This window comes from Struthio camelus, chromosome 1 (assembly GCF_040807025.1).
Source record: "Struthio camelus isolate bStrCam1 chromosome 1, bStrCam1.hap1, whole genome shotgun sequence".
NCBI lineage: Eukaryota > Metazoa > Chordata > Aves > Struthioniformes > Struthionidae > Struthio > Struthio camelus.
This window is the reverse complement of record NC_090942.1, coordinates 74,340,218-74,362,169: the sequence shown is the minus strand read 5'-3', so window position 1 is coordinate 74,362,169 and position 21,952 is coordinate 74,340,218. Positions and strand designations below refer to the sequence as shown.

General features: G+C 37.4%; 1 protein-coding gene across 11 annotated transcripts in view; it reads left to right on the top strand.

Annotated features, from left to right (window-relative positions):
* The window catches only part of RECQL (RecQ like helicase), a 24,551-nt gene extending 2,599 nt beyond the window's left edge, over nt 1–21,952 (top strand). For 9 of the 11 annotated variants that reach the window (XM_068948873.1, XM_068948899.1, XM_068948908.1 and 6 more), the window contains 13 exons: nt 1,565–1,762; nt 3,672–3,851; nt 4,712–4,818; nt 5,788–5,986; nt 7,204–7,370; nt 7,935–8,016; nt 10,356–10,504; nt 10,593–10,710; nt 12,444–12,582; nt 13,367–13,458; nt 15,579–15,798; nt 16,689–16,818; nt 17,023–21,952. In XM_068948873.1, coding sequence (XP_068804974.1) covers nt 1,565–1,762; nt 3,672–3,851; nt 4,712–4,818; nt 5,788–5,986; nt 7,204–7,370; nt 7,935–8,016; nt 10,356–10,504; nt 10,593–10,710; nt 12,444–12,582; nt 13,367–13,458; nt 15,579–15,798; nt 16,689–16,818; nt 17,023–17,211 — 1,970 coding nt within the window. In that variant the 3' untranslated portion in view covers nt 17,212–21,952. The remainder of the gene's footprint in view (nt 1–1,564; nt 1,763–3,671; nt 3,852–4,711; nt 4,819–5,787; nt 5,987–7,203; nt 7,371–7,934; nt 8,017–10,355; nt 10,505–10,592; nt 10,711–12,443; nt 12,583–13,366; nt 13,459–15,578; nt 15,799–16,688; nt 16,819–17,022) is intronic. The other 2 variants (XR_011141942.1, XR_011141941.1) reach the window with 1 other exon arrangement.

Genomic DNA, 21,952 nt, shown 5'->3' with positions numbered 1-21,952 from the left:
GCCTATGCAGAAAAAAGTTACAAGGGTCTTTGTTATTACACTTTCACATCAGGTTTGAAGAACAGACTATTTACTGGATACCTTTTTGTTTCTTAGGTATAAACTAAAATTAAGGTAGTCTTGTTTAGGAAGTTATATGGTCCTTAATATTTTGCAAATGTACTGCATATTTTAAGACACTTCCAACTCTTTCCTTTGGTGTAACGGTGGGCACTTTGGAAGACAAGTGTTCCTATTTTGTGTAATTTCTAATGTGAATATCTTTTTCTATACGATATGTTTTTGCTACCATATGTGACGATTATTTTATCTTCTTGTTTGGACCAAAATGTATTATTTTGAAATAAAATGGTGACATATTTCTTCCTATGCTTATGTAAACGGACTTTGAAATGATGGTACACATATGGCAACATGTAACATGTATTAATTATGCTTTTAAACCCTAGGGGCTGAATTCTGAAACACAATCTATAATTCACACAAGTGCACTTAGGGGCGTAAATTCATGCCGTAGAGTCTCTTAGATAACTTGAACAAGATCTTGGGAATATTTGCTTTTATTTTTTCAGATCTGAAGAATGGCCTGTGTTCGTAAAAGTTTGTCTGGTGTTTTTTATTTTTATTTTTTTGGGGGGGGGGGCAGAAGGGAATGTGTTGCTTCCCACCCATCCCAGTATATATGTTTATTTTCATCTCCAGTTATATATTGGGTTCAGGTACCTTTACCTGAACCAACTGATACATGTTTATTTTCATCTCCAGTTGTATCAGTTGGTTCAGGTAAAGGTACTTGAACCCAATATATATGTTTATTTTCATCTCCAGTTGTATCAGTTGGTTCAGGTAAAGGTACTGCCTTTCTCTCTGCATCTGAAGACCTGTAACTTTTTTCTTCTGTGTCCAAGCCTTGACACTCGGCAGGTTGTCTGGTCCTACGTAGAAGGAAGAGCTGGGTGCATGAAGGCTAGCTTGTAGCTAACGTCCCTATTTCTGTCTTTAAAAGACCTTTACTTGCTGAGATTAATGTTGCTTTACATGTAAATACTTTCTACTGAAAATTGGCTGGGGTTGTGCTCATCTTGGAATTGACTGGAGCGTTCATTTTACCTGTTTGAGCTTTAATGTCAAGGCAGATTAGATGCTTTTCATAGCTCAGTATACCTCTGCAGGAAGAAATACTTGCAAGTGTTTCAGTGGAGAGATGATGCTTTTGGGAGACTAGACTGTGACGTGATTTCCCTCCCCCCCATACTAACCAATGCAGTCAGTCATCATTAGTATTGCATATCCCTCATACAGTGCAGCAGAGATCACAATTTACAATAGGTGTGTGACCTACTTATCTAAGAAATATGTTAGTAAGCCTTGTTACAGGTATATGTACATGGTAAATACAGAGATTAGATGTTGTAATGCTATCGGGTTGTTTCTCTAGACACTTTTGCTGTGTGTTTAATTTGGATTGCTCTCACTCAATAGATATAAAATATGATGCCACTTAAAACTGTGATTAGCAGGTTAGTATAGTCTCTCTCCTGCTTTATCTTGCTTTTCCCTTTAGTGCTAGAGGAGGAACTGGTATGCATTGAAAATGAGCTTCAGGCAGTGGAGATGCAGATTCAGGAGCTTCTGGATAAACAGCAGGAACTCATTCATAAGAAGATGGTGCTGAAGAGGCTGATAAAGCAGTCCTCGGAAGATTCAGAAGCCGGAGGAAGTGAAGAGGCTGAAAGCTCAGCTGAGGCATGGAAAAAAAAAGGTTTGCAGAGTCAAATTCAAGTGTTTTAACATGGAGGTATTCTAATGCAGTAAGGGAAAAATGCTTTCGTTCAGAATTCTTTTTGGATAATGATGATATTGTCTCATTTCACTTTTTCAGTTGGTGAACAGCTGGCCTACTATCTTAACTACACAGCATAATGTTTGTACTTGCCTCCTTCGACATTCCTGAGTACTAATCTGAGTTCTTCCAGGCAGAATTATGAAAATAATGGCTTATTATAACCACTTTTACCCTCTCCTTGTTGCAGTGTCATAATTTGATTGGATTTGCTAGAAGAAACACTGAGTACATCTAGCTGTCCTGCAGTACTTATATTCCTCTCTTTATTTTTGAACCAGAAATTATTATTTTAGGTATTTTGAGGATCTGGTAATGACAGTCTTACACTCTTAAAGTTACTTCTCACTGTCTTTGTGATTCTTCCTACATGAGTGGGTAGGACATTGATGTTGTGTGGCCCCAACATCTTACCAAATGAGGCAAATTAGGTGAATGCTGATTGCTGAAAGGAATATAGAGTGCAGCAGATTTATGCCAAGCTGAAAAAGAAGCACCCTATGTGTGAGGGCTGCTGTTCTTTTTCAAGTGCTGTCTTTCAAATAAAATATTAACTGAAGTCCAGGATGGCTGGTGAGTCTTGACTGTGTTGTCTGTAGCCAAACTCAGTTCTGACCTTTTCTCTTTATTGTTATTTTTTCTCCCTTCTCTTTACTTTAGTTGTATTTCAGAAGTGCATTATTAGTTCCTGTCTGTAGCTACTGTATGTATCCCCTCCTTTTTTTGTGAAATGAAAGTGTAGTCTAACCCTTATTTGTCTGTATTTGAAAAAAATATATTATGTGCATGTAATACTGCTGCTTAATAGTTGCAAATTGGTGCTATTGAACAAATTGATTTGTTCTGAGTGACTTTATGCGTAGGTCTCTTCTTCTGTGCTTGGAAAACTAAAAAACTAACATATTTTCAATCAGATGCTGCATGTGTTCATGATGAATAAGCACAGTAGCTAAATTTGGCCTCAATCCAAAGCTCACTGAGGTCACTGGGAGGCTTTCTTTGACTTCAGAGGACTTTTGGATCTTGACTGTGATCTCCATAAATTAGGAAGCAATGCTGCCTCAAACCTTAAAGTTAATTCTAGCATCATATGCAATATAGTATGGAATTCCTACAGTGTTTCTACATTTTTATTTTATTAATGTGAAAAATGGCTAATAAGCCTCCTGGTGAATCTGAAATTCAAGTTTTCCTGGTATTTTCTCTTAAAATGATGACAGATGTTTAAATCTTTATTAAGAAAAAAAAAAGTGTTATAAAAATGCTGGAGTGATGATTTGGGGGAAGACAAAACTCCTCACCCCTCTTTTGGATTCTAGTTTATAATTTCTATAATATATGGAACAGGTGGTTCCTGTCCTGCCTTCACTATGCTATTTGTAATCATTGGATTTGTATGAGGGAAGCATTTGGGCAACTTAGCGGTGAGACTGCTTTAGGGCTCAGTATCTGATTTTATTTGTTTTCAAGGTGGTCTTCTCGCTTGCCTTTCATTTTGGGCCAATCAAGTCACTTGAAAATGAACACCGTAAAGTCCTTCACCTATGCAAGTTTAATATTAGCATCAGTTCACATTTATATGCAATGAAAGCCTTTAGATAGAAGGAGGATAGTATTTGCATTTTCACAGGATTTTCAATACTGCATCTTATAGAAATTTAATTTATACAGACTCAGTTTGTGTGTAGATTTTTTTGTGCCTTTATTCAGCCTTTGAACACTTTCCCTGATGTAAAATTGTACTACTTTCAGAAGTGGTTAAGTTATTTTTGCTTCCTATATTTTAACATAATAAATTCTGTAATTGATTATTTTTTCTCTTTAACAGATTTTCCCTGGTATGAGAAGATCAAAACAGCGCTGCAGAACAAGTTTAAACTCCAGAAGTTTAGGTCTCTGCAACTTGAAACAGTAAATGCTGCAATGGCAGGAAAGGATATATTTCTTGTCATGCCTACAGGTGGTGGAAAGAGCCTTTGCTATCAGTTACCAGCTGTCTGTTCTGATGGTATGTGAAGGGGAAAAAAAGGTTGTGTACAAACAATTCTATTTAGTTTTCCCCCCTTTTATACTACTTTGGAGGTTTACTAGAAATATTTGCTTTTCTCTTTTGCTGTATTTTTCTTTAAAGGAGCAATAGCAGCTTTAGAGCAGACATGCTTTTTAAATGTTTTAAATCACATTTATCCAGCTTCCTCTCAACACGTTATATTATTATACACTGAAAGAACTTTTGAAAAAGTTTGTCACTATTTTTTCTTTTACTTCAATATAGAGAGTGTAAATTAGCAAAGCAGGGATACCTGTTATTGGTCTGTTCCCCTGTTGGAAGTTTTAGCTTTGGGTTGTGTGGGACAGGCTTTGCTTATTCACTTTAAAGAGCAAGTATCCACCTGAAATTTTTAAACCTTTTTGGGAAAATTACCCATCCAATAGCTTGATAATTAATTTATTCATAAAGACTAAACTTAGAAATGCCTTGTATTGTTTAGTTGTGTGGTAAATTAGCACCTCTTGAGATGACTGTGAATCCAACTTACTTTGTTTATGAATTAGTTCTGATACTTTGTTTCATATTTGCAGCTGAGTTGTTTGTGGTCTGGAGTCTAAGAGAAGGGGGCATGTCACAGGTGGTTGATCAGATGTAACCCTTGCATGTAATCTAGACGTAACCCTAGTTAACCAGATGTGAGCTAGCACTTGTTCACCAGCTACCCAAGAGGGGAGTCTGCTACTGAGTATGAAGTTTAAGCTTGTGTTAGGCAGTTATGTCAGAACAAGGTTGATGCATTAATTATAAATAAAGTAATGCAGGGGATGTTATGCAAACTGAACAGTTCAGATGAGACAAATGATTGATTGTTACAGGTTTCACACTTGTGATATGTCCTTTGATATCACTTATGGAAGATCAGCTCATGGTTTTGGAACAACTTGGCATTTCTGCAACTTTATTAAATGCCTCAAGCAGTAAGGTATGTTGAATTGCTAAGCTCTGATGTGATTTTGTGAGGAAGGGACTGGCAATGAACTTTACTATTTATGAATACTAACTGAACAGTTCTATCAGCTAATGTCACTCTGTCAACAAAGTGTTGCAGCTCTGTGCTGTGATATGGATAATGTGAATGAGTATTTTGCATTCTTATTTTTTAAAAACAAAAACCTGATGTAAGCCAACACCTTTCATGGAATAAATAGATTCCATAGGACTGTTTTAGGGATGGGAAGTACCTTTCACCTGCATGTGTTGTATCTTTTTACTGTTTCTAGATTTCAAAGAAGATTGGAGGAGATGATCTTTTGCACTAGTGACATGTTGAGCAGTACAGACTCATACATATGATTATTTCTCTTACTTTAGGATGGTAAACTGTTTGCTCCAGAGACCCGGAAGCAACTTATTTCCCAATATGCTAATAATCAACTGCTTTTCACAGTGAAATATTTTATTTCCTGACTATCAAGAGGTCATGGTTATTAGCTTGCCCGCGATACTGGATTTGATGGATTAATGGCTTGATGCAATATGACAAACTTTGAGCTTGCTTTCAGGTAGAGCACTTTGAAAACTCAGTAAAAAAGATTACAGTTGGTAATAGTTGATGTGTATAAGAAATTATTTTATATTTATAGCACCAGAGACATGTTTTGTACATGATAGTTTATGGGGCAATTACTGATACCACATGATGAAGCAAAGACCAATATTCAATAGCTGTTCTTTTCAAACTTCTGTGATAGAATTTCCCAGTATTAGAATTAATATTTCATTTATCTTCTGCAAGGACTTATAGTAGGGGTAAAAAAAAATATGTAATAGTTTCAGCCTCTGTTAATTGTTCCCTAAATTATTAATAGCCTCTTAGTAATCCTAGCATTTAGCAACTTCTGTGTGTCATCCTAGTTTGTTAGCCTCTGATTTCTCCTTTTGTTTTGAACAGGAGCATGTGAAGTGGGTTCATGCTGAAATGCTGAACAAAAACTCACAACTGAAGCTCATTTATGTGACCCCGGAGAAGATTGCAAAAAGCAAGATGTTCATGTCAAAGCTAGAGAAAGCTTATCAAGCAGGATGTCTTGCTCGTGTTGCCGTAGATGAGGTCCATTGTTGTAGTCAGTGGGGCCATGACTTCAGGCCTGGTATGCTCATTAGAAATAGTTTGCAGTGTGCAATAGTGCTTGATTCAGGCATCAATAAATGATGAGCTAGGCCTGAGATAAAGCCAAGTGTTTTCTTCACGCATTAAGTAAATATTTCCATTTTTAGATAAGTAAAATACTTATGTTAGACTTTAAATATTATTCACAAATGACTATATCCTTGTCCAGGTTCATGCAAATAAGGACAATTTCAATGCAGATTTCATTGTCAGTCCTCTGAAAAGCTACCACTTGGGTCTGTTTTAACTGGAGCGTAATAAAATGGAAAAGATTTTGGCTGCTATCTTTAATTTGGATAATAGTGCTCTGTTATCTATTGCTGCAGAAAAAAAAAAGGTATCATTTTATATCGTATTCCCTAACATTTTGAGTGACTGAGTCAAAGAATTTTGTTCTAGGATGCTAAGTCTCGTGATCCTTTAAAATACCTGCATTTGGGATAATGCTACTCTTGTGCACTTTGGAAATTGGTGACATAAGTTTTTACTCACTTCTCAAGTAATTTGCAACAAGTGCCCTGGACTCGCAGGGAAAGAAGATTTCTGCTTCAGTTTGATTCCTATCTTGTCAGTTGTAGTAAACTTTACTTATCAGTTGCTGTTCTCTGTCTATGAAAGATGAACTGTGATTCAAAACAAAGATTCCTTAGTAATCTTCCCTTGCAGTTTTGTGTAAAAATGATATCCAAGTGAAAAGAGCTATAGCAGTGAAAAAGGCAATGGGATTTGGATATGTACCTCAGGCTGCATTTCCTTTACTAAGGTAGCCAGTAATTGTCAGCACTAAACCTTTGAAATCTTTCCTTAGCACGATTTGGTGCTTGTATTTTAATTCCACATTGTTTGTTTATTAGCAAGGCTGTCTTAACTGTAAAACTGTTTATAAGCACAGACATGCAAACTAATCTGTGCATCGGTTAATGCAATGTCACTTTCCACTCCTATATGTGGTATCTCCTGAATTGTGGCTGCTCTTACAAAATTCAGTTACAAAAGTCAGTATTCATTTTGATAAATGCAACCTTCTTACTACTTCATTTGGATGTATAAATCAGTTAAGTTGTTGCTTGTTAACTTGCCACAGATTTAATGCAATATTACCTCACGGAATGCTAGCTATGTGAATATTTTACTTTCTAAAGCTTGGATTTATGCTACAATAAATCTTTCTTTTCTCTTTTCTGTATCCTTGTTTAGACTACAAGTCTCTTGGTATTTTGAAACGACAGTTTCCCAATGCTCCATTGATTGGGTTGACTGCAACTGCTACAAATCATGTTTTGAAGGATGCTCAGAAAATTCTGTGTGTTAAGAAATGCATTACCTTTACTGCATCTTTCAACCGGCCCAATCTTTACTATGAGGTATGTCTTACTGCATTGCATTAACGTTATATTTTCTGGAAGTTAATAGTTGGTTAGTTTTAGGAGAGATTTTCAATTATATACTTTAACAGTGTATAGCTTTTGAACTGAACCAGGGTGGTCTTTAATGACCTTGTCTTGCTGACCTTCATGTCCTGTCATCTGCAGAGGAACTTGGGCTGCTCTGTTCTTCATATGAACAAGGCTTAGCAGTTAGCACTGTTAGCACATGGAGAGAGAGGTAGCAGGCTCGGGCTGCTGCAGCCTGTTAGAGAATATGCCATGTCATACTGCAAAAAGCTAGGAATTATTGTATTGTGCTATATCTTCTGTCTGGCCGTGCCTCCTTCTATTGTCCTTCACAGAAAACTTATGGGCTTCTTTTGGGGGTGTGGAGGGGAGGTTCCTGAGATGTAATCAAGCTATATATGCAGAACATATAGTAGTTCTGCTTAAGTGGTAGAATAAATGGGTTTATTATACTGGAAGAAGTGAGATAATAGGATTGTTTGATGGATTGCTTTCCCACTTGAAGAGCACTGCTATGTATGTATTATTTTTAAGGTTCGATATAAACCTTCAAATAATGAGGATTTCATTGAGGACATTGTTAAGATCATCAACGGAAGGTACAAAGGACTCTCAGGTAAACAGTATAAACAAGCATGTTATTTATCTTTGGTGTTACAGGGATGTTTTGCAGTGATCCTGAAATGCACAGAGAGATTCCACTTTCATCATCCATTAAATAGCCAACATTAAAAGAAATTGAATTTCATTCCTTACTGTTTAAATATCTTGACAGTGTACTTGCATCTTCTGAAGTATTAAAATATAATCAGTGATGCTGACATATGTAAAATAGCAGCAATTTTTAAGATTGTTAAAAACAAGGTCCAGAAAAGGTTACCTTTATGCTCTGAATTCATTCATCTGCCTTCTGACGCCTATATGTCAGGATACTATCTTTAACACTTTTTTCATGTTTGATCCCAAGATTCACGCTTCATTCAAAGTTCAGGATGGATATGGAGTGAGGTGAAGTATGCTTGTGTGGTGAAGGACAGAAGTGTAAAAGCTGGGCTTTGTGTAATCAATAAAATATAGACTGCAAATAAAGAGAGGACAGCCATATTACAAAGGCAACAACCTAATTTTCCAGAGCAAAAGTCTATGTCTGTCTCTGCTGCTGTGCTAGGCAGCTCCCTGGTTACAAATCTGTGCAAAGCTGATCACAAACTACGTATTACTTATATCCAATTTTGAATTCTAGTATTACCTACAGAGTTGCTAAAGCATTCATAACAGCAGATAATGTTGATGGAAGCTTATTTTCAATGTAATTGTGCTATGTCACTAAACACTCTTAAAAATGTGATTATAGGCCCCTCAAAATGGTCATCCAAACTTAAGTGATTGCCACTGACCATAGCTGGTTCCTTAGCAGAAAAAGGAGATGCCGTATCACTATGAGAAATTATGAATGTAAGTTAATGCTTACAGAGTATTTGTTAGGGATGATGAAGGCCCAAAGAATTATAATGTCATAAGGGGCTTCACTATATTCTAATCAGGATTTGAATAGTGCAGTAAATTAAATCTAGAGCATCACATTGAACATAAAATGAAATAGTCCCCTACTGAGCAGTAATAACGTGCATTATGTGAGCAGAAACACACTAGACTAGAAAAATAGTATTTCAGTAGATAGTTAAAGGCTATATCATGATGTGCTTGCAGAAATAGTGGAGAGAATTAAAATCATACAGAGTATTCCTAATTACAACCTTTCCTCCCTTTGGAATATTTCGCTTTATAACCTCAATATCCTCAAAAGCTTAACCAATAAAAACTAATGTTAAAGAAATATTTTCTTTTTCCTCAGTTTACTGTGTGAATTCATAATGATATTTGTATGGGCCGTCAATACGGCTGGGTCCTTTGGATGGACCGTGTAGGCAACTCGGCAAAAAAAACTCATATGCTACATCTTAAAAAAATATTAACTCTTCTGTATTTGATCAGAAACAAAGGACGAATAGATACATACAGATAAGGTGCATCTGCTGGGCAGATGTCTGCAGAGAGAAGAAAAGCAGCCATAGATTCTTTTGACCAACTCACCTAAATGTAGCCTTTTGTTTCTGGTCTGTCCCTGTCTTCCCTGCTCCAGACTTCTCAGACTTCTCATCTCAGCTGCTGTGCTTCAGTCCTCTCATCCTACTTCCTGTCATCTTTCTTACTAATATTAAAATTGAAATAATAATTTTGAGGGGAAAAAGTGCTTTGGAAAATGAAAAAATGTGCAGCATGTTTTCTGTTGTGTTGTCAGAGAATGGCTTCTTTCATAGTTTTCTGTTCGTGAGCTCAAAATAAATGTGCTCTGCAATACCAAGATGTTTAACAAATGAAAAACAACCATTTCACTGTGAAATGATTACGATGCATCCATTATGCATTGTTCTCTAAAACAGATGGACAGTGCTCCAAATGCCTGGTTTTGCGTGAAATCCTTGACATAGCCCAGTTTGACTAATGACAAGCAGAGTTACCTGAAATCTCAGGTGAGATATTACAGATGTCCTATAGATCATAAGGGACAGCACCCTTTTTCATAAGCACTGTGCTTATATGATTATACTAATTAGTACCCATATTTTCTCTTTAGCCTACAAGCCAAAACTGGAGATTGAACTGTTTCTCTGCACTAGAAAAAATCTAAAATGTAGCTAAGTCACTTTTTCCCCTAATTTAAGGGAAGCATTATAGGTCAGAGGGTAAAGGGTAATGCAAAAGTAATCCTTTTCTGTCTTTTTAGATTGATAATTGAAATTTCATTCATGGCTACCAATACTTTATCTTGAATAGGCACAAAGGTCACTTATTGGTCCCCCCCCACCCTTGGTCTTTTTTTGCTTTTCTTTTTTTATCTTTTAAAAAAAGCTTTATGAAACCTTAAAAGAAGTTGTCTTCGCTTTTGTGCAGGAATTGTTTACTGTTTTTCTCAGAAGGACTCGGAACAAGTTACTGTGAGTTTGCAGAAACTGGGAATCAAAGCAGGGACTTACCATGCAAATATGGATGCTAAATATAAGACCAAAGTTCATAAAGGATGGGCAGCAAATGAAATCCAGGTTAAGTAGACAGATATTTTCATAGGTTTTTGTCTCATTCAAACAAATTATGTCTTGGTACCTTGATGGTTTGTTACCCTTATTTCAGGTTGTAGTGGCAACTGTTGCTTTTGGCATGGGAATTGATAAACCGGACGTGAGGTTTGTAATTCATCATTCTATGAGCAAATCCATGGAGAACTACTATCAAGAGAGTGGGCGTGCAGGTATCGTAAGAACTAGTTTTTGCTAAGCATCCATTGATGTCTTTAAACCAATAAACTTATGCTTTTATTTCAGCCATTTGTACAAAGTGTCTTTACTTTGAGACAGGTACCAAACTTTAATGTAATTTATATTTACTTTAAAGCCTCTTTACAGAGGCAGAATGGTATTGATCTCAGGCCTCTATACTGCAGTGTAGCAAAAAGCCCTAAGAACTTAGCCCTTTGACCAGTGTTTTTTGAACAGCTAGATTTTTGTGACATCTGTGATTTACCAGAATTACTTTATAACGTGACATTGACTAATCATATTTATAGAATAGAAAGGATTTTTTCTTTCCTCGCAGAGCAAGTGGGATGTACAATCTTCAGATTGTCTCTAGATGCTGTCTAATCTCTGAATGAATTTCACTGGCCACAGAAATGCAAATAGGATAGGGAGTCCGGGGCAGGGAATTTCAAGGATAGCTCAGTGTATAGGAGCACTAGATACCTTTTATGGCAAAAAAAGCTATTTTGCTTTGGAAGTAGTAATAATGTACAAGCTCAAAGAGAGATTTGAATATATGTGGAGGAAAGCTTTTTAAGGACCCTGTTGGGCAATTGGCTGAGTTTTTAACACTGCTTGTGTGATAGAACTTGGCCTTGACGTTGACCTAAAAAAGACGCAATATCCATTAAAGTTTGTAGGAGTTTACATCTGCTTACACTAGAGCTGGTTTCTTCTAGATAGTGCTGGGCTAACAGGAAGTAAAAATGTTTAAGTAGTAAGACAGGGGCTTTATATAAGGGCTGAAATTATTGTTTCACATTCTTTACCATTTGGGGTGAATGCTTCTTATTTGGCACTTTACAGCAAGCTTGTGTGCATTTCCTTATACATAACTTGATTTAACTGATATTCTTCCAGGAGGGCTTCATTAATCACTGCTACCAATTTGCCTGAGCCTACCATTTAGCTTGTGAAACCTTCCTTTTCCCTCTGCCTACCAATCGCAGTGAAGTAGTTCCTTTCTGTTCATTGGTAAACTTTAGAAAGTTTAGGCCTTTTCTGCTCTCTGAATCTTGCAAAAAGGAGGAGGGCACCCATCAGTACATCATCATTTTGGTGGCAGAGGGGAGGAGGAGACCACAGGGGAAAGGAAGAGATGATCTAAGTGCAGCTGTAGAAGCCGCAGTTGGTTTTACATGGAATATTTTGTTAAATCATCTTCCACAAGATGACAGCAACATGCAGAGTTTCACTTTAGGCAGCAGCAGAGAGAGCAGCGATCAAACAACTGCTTGCTATCTAATTCTTTATTAGTTGTCATGAATACCAAATAAGGTAGTTGAAGCTTATCCAAATCTTGTTATATGAATTAGAGTTTAATGTGTATTTGGATAGGACTTTGCAAGAGGTGTTGGAGTGGGCAAATACTGCTTCCGCTGACTTTGTGCATCACATTGATAACATTTTAATTGTTAAAGAGTCCCAAACTTCACTGTGTAGTATTTGCAATTTATTTGATTCTGTAGTTGTATAAGACTGTTCTAAATTTGCCTGATTTCTAGTGTGTGTCATGCTACGTTCTGTTGGCTGATATGCTATGCTTGATACTGTTAGTGGGGCCCTCTCTTCTTAGGGAGGGCTGCAGAAGCACATGCAGGTAAGAGCGGAATTTGTACTAGAAAAAACTATACTCAAAGTAAATGTCTTGTAAAGTTTAAATTTTATTTGTTTAAATGCATTGCAGGTAGAGATGACCAAAAAGCTGACTGCATTTTATATTATGGTTTTGGAGATATATTCAGAATCAGCTCAATGGTAGTGATGGAAAATGTAGGACAAGAGAAGCTGTATGATATGGTGTCTTACTGCCAGAACGTGAACAAGTAGGTTACTGTAGTGGCTTAGTTGCTTAGTTTTTAAATAGTTACGCTGATTTTTCTTGTTTTTAAAGAGACTATTTAAAAAAAAAAAAAAAGCAAATGTTGCTGCCACTGTAACTGAGTCTTGAGTTTTGGAGTTTTCCATTTGGATGCTCAGTATGTGTACTGTTGCAAATAGAGTAACTGAGCATTATTTTATGCAGTCTCAGGATAAGTTCTGGAAGTGCGTATGTTGAGATAAAACATCTGTCGATGAAAAGTATTTGGATTTAAAATCCAAATACAAGTGCAAATATTGGAATGCTTTGCTTTTTTTAGTCTGATATAATTGTTTAATGGCCATACTGGACTCCAGATCTTGTTAATGTTTCACCCGTTGCGCTGAACTAGATTGAATACTTTATAGAAAATATTTTTGTCTATGTTGTGGACAGCTTATGAATTGTATATAGTCTTTGTTGGCCTGAGTCTATAAATTCGTTTATGTTCTTATAATTTTCATTCTATTGGAACTACAGATGGTATTTACTCTTCTGCTTTGACCAAGCTGTTCCCATAGCAATATTTAATAGCACTGAAAGCTGCTAGTTACTCTTTTCAGCATACCTGACAGGAAGTACTGTGCTACAGTATGTGTTCTACTTTTCCTGAGCCAATTCTTCATACTTTTTTTGAGATGCAAGCTGACCTAAGGAAACTTTTTTTTTTTTTGCCGCTTACTTGATTTATCACATAGATGTGCGCATTTACATTCTGCAGCCCCTTTTTTGCTCTTCTGTGCTTTCAGGTGTCGCCGAGTCCTCATAGCCCATCATTTTGATGAAGTATGGGATTCTGCAAACTGCAACAGAATGTGTGATAACTGCTGTAGAGAGAACTGTAAGTAAATTGTTTTTGTAACCAAGGACAGAGAACGTGGAAAAGGTTGGGTGTTCAAAAAAAAAAAAAAATCCAGTTTAGACAAATTATGAAGAACTTCCATAAAGCATCCTGATAATACTGCCTATTACCAAGGTGTAACTTCTCTATGAATATCAGTTTTCAGTGGCTGACAGTGTTGCCAAAGGTAAGGTGTTAGCAGAACTCTTCCTCGACTGGCTCTTTGTCTGAGGCCAAACTCTCCACTATCTTTCAGTTCATCTGTTCCCAAAAGTGAAGCTGGCCAAGGGGCGGATTAGTTTGTATTAAAAAGATTCTAGTATGTGTGTGTGTGTCGAGCGGTTGTTTGGTTTGTTTTTTTTTTTTTTTTTGCTATGAAAGCAAAGAGCAAGAGCCTCTTGCTCTCTGCATGCCAAACTGTTGAAACCTGGCCTCTGGAAAGCCACAGCTTGCTGCTGTGTCCTTTTACGACTTGCCTGGTATAATCTCTGAGGCTTCCAGTGCTGCGTGCTGCTACCTGTATTAGAACTGTGCATGTGCCAGGCGTGCAGAACAACAGAGCACACTGCAGTTTGGGATTTTGCAGTGCCGTAGCCCTAGCAGAACATCCATCTAGTACATGCTCTTCCTTCGGAAAGAAGTTGAAAATGCAAAAGGAAAAGCATGTGGGCCAAATTTAGAGGGAACTTGGGAGAGGAGCTGGAACAAGGCCTGCTGCATGGTGAAGGAGGATGGTTTCAGTAAAACACCGTTACGGGAGATAGGAAGTTTGTTGGAAAAGCTAGGAAAGAACCTAGGTGGTGCTGGGCTTTAAACTGTCAGTTTTGGTATCCGTCTTGAAAGCTATGAGTTGCTGAAGATGCATTAAGTATTTGTTGCTGCACCAGGTGGGAGTTGTGCTTTAAACAGAAGTGTCATTTAGTGCTGAAAAGCCCCAAAAAGAGTTCTAAGGAAAAAGTTGGGTTTGGGCATCTCTAGTTGGACACGTGCTAACACCTTAAATTTCTTTGAGTGTCAGGCAAGTTCCTGTAAAATTTGAAAAAGACCATCTCCTTGCTTCATATACCTGTTAACAAAGCATTTGGAAAATGCGGTGATAAACACTTGGGAAACTTGCAAACAATTCTGTGTTCAAAGCTGTTCTGATAATTAGACAATTTTCTAATTTAGATAATTAGATAATTTTCTGATAAAATGTTCCTTCCCTGAACATTTTAGGCAAAGCAGATGGTGAAATAAGAGATACTTGACCTCTTTTTGCATTATACAGTTATTTCTCTCCATCTAATAAAGCTGCTTTGCCAAATCAGGCAAGTTATAATGTCTTGTTACCTACTAACTGGAAGTAGGGCTTTGCTAAGTTTATACTGGGATCAGAGCATAAGAAAATTGTGAAGTTTTGGCTTGTATCCAAGACTTAAAGAAACCACATGATGAAATACAGTTGAAATATATCCTGTCTACTACTGTTTTATCTGTAGGGCCTCTTGATCTATGTGCGACATCTGGGGAAACCTAGCAGTAGGACTAGCTTCTTGGTGCTCAATTCTTAGTATTGGAGGAGGCTATCTGGGTAATTCTGGGCCGTGATCTGATCTGCAGTAGAGGCATGATCATTATGCACTACTTAGATGTGTTATTGCTCTGGAATAATTGTTCATGATGAAGCTATTTTGTATAATGAAATGAATACTTTTTCTCCTCTTATTTTGTCTGTTAAGTATCTTGAAAGAAGAAATGCCTTGCTCACATTCATCGATTCCTTTTTGCTCTCTAGTTTTTTTCATAGTAACTATTACTGGCGAGAAAATGAATCCAGTTGTGGGATTATGTAGCAGCTGGCTTACGAATATTGCACTTTGCAAGTGCTTCCTTGAAATTATTTCTGTGGTTTGTAAAGTTAAATACATGTAAAAATGTTTGCAAGATTGAAGTTTTAATAAGAAAAGATAAATGTGAAGTTGACCACGAATATATCCTAATTTGATACAGGAAAAGTTTTAGCTCTACTATAACATTTGTTGACTTTGTTTAAAAAAATGCCCTGCCATTATATGGTACCTATGTATGTGCCATAAATAACTGTTACAATTTAAACATTACTTCATTTTTACTTGTAGCATTTCAGAAAATAGATATAACGGAATACTGCGGGGATCTAATCAAGATACTTGAGCAAGCTGAAAACATGAGTGAGAAACTCACTCCACTGAAGTTAATTGATGCTTGGTTGGGGAAAGGTGCATCAAAGTTCAGGGTGACTGAAGTTACTCCACCAAAGCGCACTCGAGAGGAACTGGAGAGAATTATTGCCCATTTACTGCTGCAGCAGTATCTGAAGTATGTATAACGATGTATATTACTGCTTCTCCTTTTCTCTAAAATCTATTAGTCATTTTTCTATCATGTTGTTTTTTTATAATATTAATAGATACATTTTGTGGCCTCATCTTTAGCTCTTATTTCAGAAGCATTTCATGTATTAAAAAAGATAGAAAATACTATTTTATTTCTATTTGTAAAATGTTAACATAAGTGCTGCGGGAACACTTGAAATACTTTTCTGTGCATCTCTTGCAATTTTAAGAAGTTGGGATCTTCTGTGATTACACAAGCTGAACCTTTAAATCTGCAGCAAGCTTCATTTTAGATGAGTCAGTTATTTATATTGACTCTTATGGGGTTGCCAAGATGGAGTCTTAAGTCAGGACAGGGTGGCAAATGTGGCAAGTGGTACTCAGAAATTTTAAGAAACCGTGAAATAACAGCAGTGCTTCTATATGGTGTTTTGTCTCTTCATACAGTTTTATAAATTCTAATGATATGCAAAAATCAAATAGTTTAATCTCTGGTTTTTCAGTCTAATTTTTGGCATTTGTTTGTACAACTGGCTTTTTATTCTTCGAAGAGGGTGAGCTGATGAATGATTATGTATTTTTTTCCTCATTTTTCCACCATGTGTTCAGACATTCACAAGTGCGTATGTGCACACACACGCGTGCACACACGTGTGCACACACACACACACACATGTCCACAAACTGCATTGAGTTAAGTGTTGGCTGGAATCCCTCTAAACTAACTGTTCACTTGAATAAGTAAAGCAGAATCAAGCTACTATTTCTAACCCTTCTGATGGATGTCAGTAAAAGCATTCCATTTTTTCACCATGTGGTCTATCATGTTTGTCTCCAACCTTCCCTTATAACACTGTGATTTAATTTGCGCAGAGAAGACTTCAGCTTCACGGCATTTGCTACAATATCCTACCTGAAGATAGGACCAAAAGCTGATCTGCTAAAAAATGAGGCGCATATCATCACAATACAAGGGACAACAAACGAAAAAAGCATCTACAGGGTATTTATATCTGTACTGACTTGCTATATGGATACCTTTTCCAATAGAGTTTATTTTAATAGGATGGCATCTGTACAATTCATCTTCCATAGTAATACAATCAACAGGATTTAAAACAGACCTAATTATCTTCTCTTGCATGGGTGTATTGAAAAAGAAGAAAAACAATTTTATAATTTTAATAGAGCTGTTTGTAATTTACAGAACAAACCATCTCAGTCTGCAGATTTGAAAGGAAGTGGAGGAAATACTCAGAATATTTCAAAGAATATCCAAGATTCAGCAGTGAAGAAGTCACAAGAACATAAGCGGCCTAACTGTGGAACTACCTTAAAAGCAAAGAAGCTTAAGCTTCAGGCAGGTGGAAATGAAAAACCAATAGTTCTTGACTGAGTCTTAGAGACTACGTCTAGGATCTCACCATGTTTGCTTCTCTATGGATAATCGTAAGTTCAGCTTGTATTTTAGTAATAGTATTTCTGTTAAAAGGATTTGTCAAAAAGGTCAGAGGAAAACAAGTACTGTTAAAAGCTAGCTATATGGAGAAGATTAATCCCTTCTTTCCACCTTAAATTTAGCACCACTTGAATAAATAGCAAAGGGACAAATGCTTCATATCAAAGTAAATGGTATCTATCCTGTGATACAGCAACGACTACAAAATTTCAGTAACTGTTTTGAAAGTGCAGTGCCTGGTAACACTTTATGACAGAATCAAGCAGGTTGGAAGGGATCTCCTGAGATCAATCTGCTGCTCAAAGCTGGCCTAATTAGAGGAAATTGCTCAGGGCTGTGTCTGAGTTTTGACTGTCCCAAGGATGGAGGTTCTACAGTCTCTCTGGGCACCTGTTCCAGTGTCCAGTGTTAAATTTAAACCAAATTTATGGTTTAAAAAAAACAAAATAAAAAAAAAACTTGGAGCTAATTGTTATTTCTCATGTTGCAACTGGTGTCCATTGCCTCTTGTCCTAGAATTGTGCTCTTCTGAGAAGAGTCTGGCTCTGTTTCTATGCTATGAACCAGATCTCCTGAGCCCCCTTGCCTTCCGTGGCAGTCTCACCTGGCATTCTGACAAGGAGATCCCTGAACAAGTTAATCTGTTCTCTTGAAGTCCAGGGCTGTGGTTGTAGTGTGTCTTGCTCATCTCTCTCAGAATTTTAAACTCCACAGTCTCCCAATCACCGAGCAACATCTGGGATCTGGATCCCCAGAAAGAAGCAAACCTCCTGAGATATCAAGTTAGGTTGGCAGATGTGGGCCTCTGTCTCCCACAAAAGGGAATATCTGATAACTATCACCCTCCTTTTCTCCCTTGTGGTCACATGGCTTAGGTTCAGCTGGCTCCTATGCCCCCTGATAGAGGTAGGACTTCCTCCCTTGTTTCCAGGGCACTCTACCTGCTCTGTAGTGGCTGAATCGCAGGCAGCGAAGGAGCCCTTTTGTGTTGCTGGAAGCAACAGGTTTCCAGCCTTCCCTACTGAGGGAGTCTCCATCCATTGCTTCTTTGAGGGTAGTCTCTGGTTGTCCCTCCTTTGCAATACAGGGCCTGGGTGATTCTTGGCTCTGTAGAGTCTCTGCAAAGACCTGATCAATTTCCTGTTCCTCCTCTCTGCTACTACTCAAGCTGCAGGAGCTGCTCCTCCCGTGAACTGGCACCGTGACTGGAGCACAGCTCCCACCAGCGAGGCCGCTGCTGTCTCCAGCCCCAGCGAGAGGCACCAGGCACTCCCTGCAGCCAGAGACCTGGGCTGCAGCGTCTTTCTGCTGGAGCTCTGCATGGGTTGAAGCCTCTGCCGTGTCAAAGACTTGCTCCAGCCCGTGTGGGCATCACCACCATTGTTGCACAGTCTTAAGCAGAGATATCTGGCCCTTTTCTGATCCTGCTGGGACGACTGCAAATCTGTTAGCTGCCCATCTGCTGGGCAGTAGTAGATGTAAGCATCTACTGCAGTGCATTTAAGCACTTGAATGCACTCCAAACAAAAATTTAACTAGAGCATTGTTACAACTTTACCCTGCTTCTGACTTGCAGAGTTTTTCCATGAAATATACTTATTTATCCTGTTAAAATATATTCATTTCTCTTAGAATTGGATATTTCTAGTTTGCTATTCAAATTGAAAATTACTATTTCTGGACTTTTCAAAAGCATCCAAATTTATATTTAAAGACAAGACAACATTTCTTGACCTTTCTTGAGTTGTACCTTATTTAGGAAATACAGAAACAACTCCACTGAAGAAAAAATAACTCTGTCCTCTTTCCCCCTACTCATCCCGGTCAACTTGGACTTAAATGCTAGCTGTAGATCTCCCTTCTTATTTTTCTAAAGTGGATCTGGTCATTCTTCTATGAATAAGTATCATTTTACTTTGTAAGCAAGAGGACATTACTGCATCTGTGGCTTGTTTAAGTTAGTGCTTTACAAAAGGTCCACGCATCTGGAGCAATAGTGAAAATTAGAATAGCTGCCGACTTAAGCCTTAAACGTGGACTGTATTAAATTGAATCTTTGGGAGTTTTCCGAATTCTCTTCTCTTAACCTAGCTACTTGAGAAATACACTTGTCTGCTTTGTTATTCCTGTTGTGTTTATGGAAATAAGGAAAGAGAAGGCAACTATAGGTGCACATCTCTGTTTGTCTATGGCTTAGAGTAACATGTTTCCACCATTTTGAAGTGCAGCCTGTCTCTTTTGACTGACTTATAATTCTTTTTATGTGACATCCTGGTTCTGTCAAGGCAAGAAAGAACCTGTACTTACTGCTGTAAACGTTCATACATGTTCCCTCATCCCAAGGAGCTGAGGAGAAATTGGCAACAGTTGAAGGTAGTTTGCTGTCAGGGGTGACTGTTGAACATCATATATAGTTTTATCTGTATTTATTACAGCTGTGCAGTTAATAGTACTGTTTGTGATGGTACGTAGTATGGGTTCTGTAGAGTGATGCTTCTGTGCTTTAGAATTGCACTCATACCTATGTAATTGTATACGCTCGACCTGGAGTTTGAGTAAAATTCAAATCTCAACTTGCAACTTGACGTGTTTTAAACTGTTTTTTATTGCATACCAGCTGACACTCCTTACTACCTGATTTTTTTCAACTCAACAATCTAAATAAGAAATACTGAACGTGGAACTCTTGATCAGAAGAAGTACAGGTCACTTGAGGATATCTGTTAAAGAAGTTGGTGCAAATAGTTGCTATGGTAGAAGGAGACTCTGTGGCTTTGTCCTGTGTACTTTTACTGTGTAAAATTCTGGAATGCTTCTCTAATATTCAGCGCAAGTTTAGCGAAAACTGTGATAGTTCAGAGAATAAAGATGATAAAAATCATTTAAAATCATAAAGTAAGGGTAAAAGAGAGAGGTTGTGTTCTAAAGCATTTCACAAGCAGTAGGAATTTTATAATACAGAGTTCTGATAAAATGTAATGAATTTGAGGTTTGGAATTAGAATTAAACTGACAGCTTGTTGTCCCGCTCCCCCCCTGCCCAAATACATAAAAGAAAAATTATGTTTTGAATTGAGTGCTGACAGGGCCTGAGGCCTGAGATTGAACGTAGAAAGACATTCATGTACTAAGTACATGCGGATAAAAGATAAAAAAGAATGTTTGAGCTATTACCTTGATGAGTGTGGGAAATCAGTAGCTGCTCTGAAATACTACTCTTTGGTCACTGGTAAAGTCTTTTGCTGTAACTCTGTCCTGAGAATTCTATTGCTGAGATTTTTCAGCACCGTTCTCTTCAGTTCCACTTGGATTTGTCAGAGTTGGGAGCGAGAACAGCTGGGCCGAGAGAAAAGGTCTGAAGAACATTTCTGTTCACGCTATCTCAGTTCTTGGGCGATGACAACTGCTGGGCTTTTGTTGCGTGTATGCTTAATGTTTAAGCAGTGTACATTCTCAAAGATGCAGATGTCATGGTCACACTCTCTATTAAAAGACTCTTTGAACCACATGAAAGTTGCAAGTAAGAGCCAATAGATTAAATGCACATAAGATTTCAGAGTGCATTTAAAATACTTGATACAAATGACTGTACTGACTTTTTGTACTCTTAGATATTGTTAACTGTTCATTAACAATATGTGTATTTGCTGGGAAGCTTACTCCTTTGTTTCAAAATTTTGTTGTTTAATGATTTTAGTAAATTTTACTTGAGTTGTATATAGTATTTCATATATATGAGAATGACTACAGTAATAGGAAGTAAAGGCTAAGCTCACAGCTGTGTACTTCTGGTGCCCTTGACACTTCAGCTTTTTCTCAACTGAAAATTTAGTCCTTTCCTTGTCCTCGAGGGTTCTACATTCTCCCCCCGGTCATTTCTGAACTTGATGATGTGATCCCCTAATAACAGGGCTATAAAATGCTGTTGGATGAATTCAGAAATTAAAAAACTACCTTTCCTATCAACTACTTCCTCTCCACAGCTCGTGGTGAAGAGAATAGAAGAAGCAAAAATAGAATGCTGAATGCAGGGAAGAGGGCAGCATGATGACAGAGACTGATCTCAGCTTAGAAACATGTGAGCTCCTTTCTCTCACATATACACGAGAGAGCCCTAACCCTGCAGGAGAGAACCTTTCATGAACTATCTGTCTTAGGCTGAGCTGCACATGCAGCTTGGATCAGTAACTTCTGCTTTTTTAGTGATCCTAAATGTGTTTAGTGTAGTTGTATGGATGGTGTAGCTGTATTAGGACCCATCAGCAAAATTAGCTAGTTTAAAAGTGCATAAAGTACAGCTGAACTTGCAGTAGTTTAGAAGTGCCTCCTTAAATAAAAGTATGGTCATATTTCTCAGTACTACAGTTACAACACTTGCAACTTCCCTTACAAAATAAAGCACAGCCTAGAATTGTTACCAAGTGAAACTCTGCCCTCTACTCAGTAAAATGAACCTAAAATAAAGATTGTTACAAATTTGTTACAAGTGTTTTAAAAATACTTCATAGAAGCTTTATTGAGAAGTTGCTATTCAACAAAGAACAATTTTGCCACCTTAACGTTTGCGTTAAGAGGAAAATAAGAGGAAATACGTCTAATAAAAGGAAAAACTTTGGAAAAGCAATGAAAGGTAAGCAGACTTTAGGAAACTGGTATTCTCCAAAAAAAAAAAAAAGAAA